This window comes from Vespa crabro, chromosome 10 (assembly GCF_910589235.1).
Source record: "Vespa crabro chromosome 10, iyVesCrab1.2, whole genome shotgun sequence".
NCBI lineage: Eukaryota > Metazoa > Arthropoda > Insecta > Hymenoptera > Vespidae > Vespa > Vespa crabro.
Genome location: NC_060964.1, coordinates 3,658,141 through 3,664,491, shown reverse-complemented (window position 1 = coordinate 3,664,491; position 6,351 = coordinate 3,658,141). Strand labels below are relative to the sequence as shown.

At 30.9% G+C, this 6,351-nt stretch overlaps 1 protein-coding gene across 2 annotated transcripts in view; it reads left to right on the top strand.

Moving 5' to 3' along the window:
• The window catches only part of LOC124427349 (probable G-protein coupled receptor 158), a 91,378-nt gene that overhangs the window by 53,481 nt on the left and 31,546 nt on the right, over nucleotides 1-6,351 (top strand). For both annotated transcript variants that reach the window (XM_046970180.1, XM_046970181.1), the window contains exons 3-4: nucleotides 3,710-3,833; nucleotides 4,605-4,748. In XM_046970180.1, the coding sequence (XP_046826136.1) occupies nucleotides 3,710-3,833; nucleotides 4,605-4,748 (268 nt within the window). The remainder of the gene's footprint in view (nucleotides 1-3,709; nucleotides 3,834-4,604; nucleotides 4,749-6,351) is intronic.

The window sequence follows — 6,351 nt, the reverse complement described above, 5'->3', positions numbered from 1 at the left end:
CAGAATTATTTTAACGGCCCCTATTTAAAGATCGACACTTCGATAGATCGAAAAAAATATTCTTTGATGTACCATTAATTGCATTACCATTAATATGCATATCTTTTCAGACAGATAATGAATTCGAATACGAATTCTAATGCGCTCACAATAGACGAGTGCAATTTCCTTTTCATGTCTACCTAAAAAGAAATGTTTCAAAGGTGGGAGAAGAGAGGAGAGAGAGAGAAGAGAGTGAGAGAGAGAGAGAGAGAGAGGGAGAAAGAAAGAAATCAAAAAAAGAGGAAATAAAAGGAGCGACGTCTCGATAAAAGAATGAACCAATGTCCCTTAATAAGAAAAATGCAATATCCGTTTAAAGGAAATTTGCTATCGGGAGGTGTGAACGGTAACGATCGATGCTGTAATTCTCGCAAATCAAGAATCGATAGAGGGCAAACCGTCGAACGGCGATGAGCAGGGTAAACCGAGAGGATAGGGTGAACGAGGAATGAGAATAAACGAGAGAGGGAGGGAGAGAGAGAGAGAGAGTAAATAATGGTAGCGACGTTGAAAGAGGCAGAGGCCAAGGGAATAGAGTGAAAGGGAATAAACATCAAATATGTTAATTTACATCGTTCAGGCAAACCGCCAATCGTGGGACGAATCATTAAACTTCAAATGTTAATGGTGAGACACCCTTTAGAGCGAGAGTGAGAGAGATAGATAGATAAATAGATAGATAGAGAGATAGAGGGAGAGAAAGAGAGAGAGAGAGAGAGAGAGAGAGAGAGAGGAGGGAAGGAGAGGAGGATGAGCAAAGCTTGTTCAAGACATTAAGAATTCCTCTCCCGAACTTAATGTTTTTGAGACTCTCTCTCTCTCTCTCTCTCTCTCTCTCTCTCTCATTCCCTCTCGAAATTATAGCTACGTTGGGATACGTTAGGTGGAAGGTCTCTTCATTTTGAAGGAAGATTATCCGGATATTTCATACAGACATACACACCCACGTGAAACTAATACTCATAAGAACCTAATATATAGTTGGAAGCTAGAAATAAATTTATAGTTTTCGTTAAAGTCGATACCTCAATAGTTGCCTCTATTTTCGTTCACTGAAAGTCAATGAATGAGATTAATGTCATCGCATATAGCTTTTCGTTGATGCAATCACAACTCTTTCTTTCTCTATTTCTGTCTCTCTCTTTCTCTCTCTCTCTCTCTCTCTCTCTCTCTCTCTTTATTCCTTTTATATTCTGTTTTCGCTTACTTATCATGTCTAAGAAAGCACATAAGCATCTTATGTAGCTTCGACATAGTCCTTGTAGCTCTTAGATACGTCTTTTTCTTTTTGTTCCTTTTTCCATACCGTTCTCTTGCAAGTAAAACCTATTTAACTGTGAGAGAGAAACATGTGAAAAGAGGATCGTGAGGATTTTCTACGATGTATAGAACAGCCATTTCCGATGACTCTGTAAGAAGAGAAAAAGAAAGAAAGAAAGAAAGAAAGAAAGAAGAAGAGTCGAGAATAGAAGAGAAGAGGATAAGGGAAAAGGAGAAGAAAGGAAAATAATTTTCTTTCGCGGCTCACCACGAATGGGCGATATTTTTGCAGAAATTAAACGCGATAAATTTCGATTCGTCCCAAATCGACGTGAGTACAGCATGGTAATAATAATCGCAACATAGGAAAAAAAAAAAAGGAAAAAAATTTCAATAAGAGGAAAGCCCTTAAAATGTTCTATCTTTTTCTTTTTTTTTCAATGGACGACAAGCAGGTTTTAGGTGGATGTTGATTTTCATTATAAGACTAATATTTTTATCGACCAATAAAAAAAAAAAAAAAAAAAGAAAAAAAAATATAAAAGAATCGAACAGATAACGCATTCGTTTTTCATTTCTAATTATCTTTGATAGATTTACGTTTTACATGGTTTCTTTTTCATATGCTTGCTTCAATAAACATTCAATACCATCTATCATATGAATCGTTGAAAATCTCAAATTTTATTCTAAAACAAACAGGACGTCGAAGATATTTTATTTTTGCAATCGTTATAAAAATATGGACTGTTTTAATAGTGGGATATAAAGTTACAATTAAAAAAAATTTGATGGGGATCAATACTGGTCTTATATTGCAATTTGTCATTATGAATTCTGTTAAAAAATTTTTCACGTCAATACGAATTAGGAGAATGAAATATCTCAGAGGAATTTATTTTGCTCAGTTTTAACATGTGTATATATATATATATATATATATATATATATATATATATATATATATATATATATTTGAAAAGAAATCTGATATGAAAAATAAGATAGAAAGGGAGAATAAAAATAGAGAAAGAAAGTAAATCCGGTTAAAACACGTACATCATTTTCCATTAAAAATGCATTTATGCATTTCGAACGAATTGACGTTTCATGTAGAATATAAGAGAGTATCTGAAGCAAGCTTAAATCTATTTAAATTTGTCATCCTGATTTAAAATGTTTTTACAGAACGATTCACATAAAACTAATATTTTTTCCTTACGAATTTATCTTGACAAAAATATTTCTGATAACAATGGATTGCATCTTAAATGCAAAAAGTATCTCTAAGAGATTTCTTTATGTTTACCATTAAATCCTGAAAATTTCATCTCTCTGTCTCATTATTATCCAGGAACACGATAGGCTATATTTTAAGATATGTCAAATAACGAATGAACCGTTCGATAGATTTTAGAAAATTTTTAAATTCCTACCATTGACGTTAGGTTGAGAATGACGAAAAAGATGAAGTTGAAAATTTGAAAACGTCTCACGAGTATTCTGATTTTCTATTGTGTGTATATAAGTTGTGCACAGAATATTTTTCATCTCGTTGTACGCGTACACGTAAATAAATAAATAATGCTTGTGACGTAGAAGGATGTCGAGATGAGAAAAATTTATTGTAATCCTGTGAAACATCATTTGTTATTAATTAATAAATTAAATTCAGTATCGTAATGAACGGGGAAAAATACATACAATAAAAAAATATAGACAGATGAGAAAATTGAGAATTGATTTAACCGTTGAACTTGTTAGCTCCTTAATCATTTTTTCTAATCATTCTTTTTCCTAGCTTATATTTAAAAAAGCTAAAAGTCTTGATGAAGTTTACAATGTTGTTTGAGAACATTGTGTTACCGACAGCGATTAAAAAAAAATTAATTAAAGTTTCGTACCTAACGTGGTACCGCATAAATTAAATTTCTTTTTAATTCAACAGTATATCAGATAGTATGGCTTATGCGCCCGCGTACGAATGAACGATCTACTTGAACGAACTAACTTTACGAAGTTTATCTGAAATTGTAAATTTGATATCCTTGTTTGTACATATCAAGAAAATTTATACCTTCTCGAGAGTGTCACTTCAAGAGTTTTACTAATTTTTCTTTCTGAGTGTCGTCCGAGTTTAATTTTTAACTTGTAGCTGATTCAAAAATATTTTTACAAAAAAAAAAAAAAGAAAGAAAAGAGAAAATAAAAAAAGTGTGTGTGTATGTGTGTACGTGAGAGAGGAAGAAATTAAAAATGAAGATAGTAGTACGCTTTTATTTATAAAAAATTTTTCTCGGAAATGGAAAAGATGATGAGTTAATTATTTGACTTAATTTATTCAAATTAGATTAATGAACTCATTGAATAAATCTTTATTTGCTCTTTTCCGTTTTTTTTTTTCCAGAGGTACCAGTGGCATTGATATCGATTTACGAAGAGTCGACATAGATCAGTGCCCTTTACCACCAGAATCTAATCAGCTCAATATATTCGCTGCCAGTGACAAATGTAAAAAGCGTACGACGAAGGTAAATCATATACCTAAATGAATTTTGTCTATATTAATGCATTATTGACTTCAATACCGTACGTAATTCATCAAATTCCATTCAACACTTTTAACGCATTTTTCCGAATATTATTTTTTAACATTCATCTCGAAAAGTCATCGTTAGCAATTTTCATGCTTTTAAATGATAATAATTGTTTTTTATTCACAAATATTACTTATATAATCTGCGAAATCAAAAAATTATACGTAAATAATTCATATTTTCGCAAGGCTAAAATATAGGTGTACTATAGTCATTGATTTGGAAATTTCATTGAAAATTATTATAGATCAATTAATAAAAATTCTAAGACATTTATCTCGTACAGAATTATTCGAATGTTCCTTTTATTTTTATTATTATTATTTTTATTATTATTATTATTATTAATATTATTTAAATTTTGTACGTTATCTTTTGTGTTATTTATCGTATTGTTATTCATTTTGGCAGAACGAGAAGTAGGTTCCATGTTTGTTGAAATACTAGTCACACATACGGATTTACGCAAACAAGAATTTCTTTTTGGGGGATTTTTTTAGCGCTATGCAAATTCCGATCGTAAATATTCGAATTCAACAAAGTATACCAATCGAATTCATATAACAAACAGAATTTATTTTATTCGAATGCAGTTGGAATATATAATAAAATCAAGAAAAGAAAATTATATACATAAATATATATATTCATATTAAATAATTGAAAAGAAAAAAAATTTTCAATCGTAGCATCGTCAAATTTCAGTGTGTTGCTATTCCTGGATTGGGATTTCGACGTGGAAGTTACCGATGTGAATGCAAACGTGGATTTTATTACCCGGACACGAAGTCAACCAAACGTTATTACAATGGAACCGTGATCGAGGAAGAGTATGAAAAATTGATGATGGTATGTTCTCAAAATGTCTTCACGTCAGATCATAAGCACTTCAAATTGATCCTAATCGATCACTCTTTGGCATTCTATATAATACAAATAACATATATTCGTTTCTCGAATTTTTCTTGGCAAAAAAGAAATAAATAAATAAAAGTTCGAATAAACAAAGATATCTTTATTTCGTTTCTATGACCGATCGATCGGAAAATATAAAATAGAAATAAAAAATAAAAGAACGGTTGTTTCGTGCCTGTTTATCGATTCACCAACAGCAAAGCGGTTTGATTTTTCAGAATTGACGGTAAAAGAAAATCACGAACGTATTTGCGAGCAATAGGCTGCCTCATCTCGTTACAAGACATGTAATATCTACTGACAGTAGGTGCCAATGTGCATACTGTCGATAACGATTTTATTTGAAGTATAAAAGAAATGTGAAAATTGCGTGAAGATATGTCCCGTCCCGTTTGTTCCTCTTCGACGTTGACAACGTTTAACGTTTTACACCTACAGCATGTATCAAATTTAGCTTATCATTCGTTCAACCATATAAAACAAATATCATCGTGATTTCGACAAATCAAAAAATAATTAGATGGCAAATATGATTCTCAATTTAATAAATTAATACGTATTGATTATGAGTACTAATAAATCAGTATTAATGTAAAGTTAAAACTACATGTATCTAATCGACTTTGGATTGTCTCATTTCAAATACCTATAAAATTAATAATATATTATTCTACACGATCATATAAAATTTCTGAAAAGAGAAAATATTTTTAGCCATCGGCGTGATATTGATTGATGTGCTGTTATTAGTCGGTGATCTAGATACATACATGTATTTGTTTCAAACTAAAAGTTAATATTTCACATATTGAAATAATATAGTTTTATTTTACAGCAACTTCGTTTGACAACTTCGTTGAAAATATCGACAAATCATCTAACGATGTGTAAATAAAAGTTTTATGAACAACTACGTAAATAAAATATTTCTCGCAGTATTTTTATTTTTCAATTATTTCGATTCAGTAAATAATCTGTTTTTATAGACTCTTGTTTATGCACCAAGTCATACTATTATTTTCTTTCTTTTTCTTTTTTACTTTCAATGAATGCATGTCAATCATAAAAATGGAGAACGCAAATCGAAAGTATTCTCAAGAATACTTTCGATTTACGAAAGTTTATTGGTTGATTGAGAATTGAAAATTTATCGTTTGATTTTGACGTGAAAATTTTGATGTCGTTCAAGTGTCAACTCATGCTTAAATCATTGATATAAATGGACAAAAAACTTTTGATATCTAGACGAACGAATCGTAAACAAGTTGAAGACTACAACGGAGAAGATAAAATGTGGAAATAACGTAGATAGGAAGATTCGCAAATTCTCGTCTTGTCTGATTATAATCGATCGGTATTTATTTGATATACGTCGATATCTATCTTTCTGGTTAAATATCGTGATCAATTCTCACGTCGGTGATCGCACCAGCTATCCATCGACTGTCAAATTCCGTACTCAATGTCGAACGATAATTTAAACTTGTTTGTGTCCATCAATAGAAATTCTAATTGCTTCTGGGATACGATCATAAAG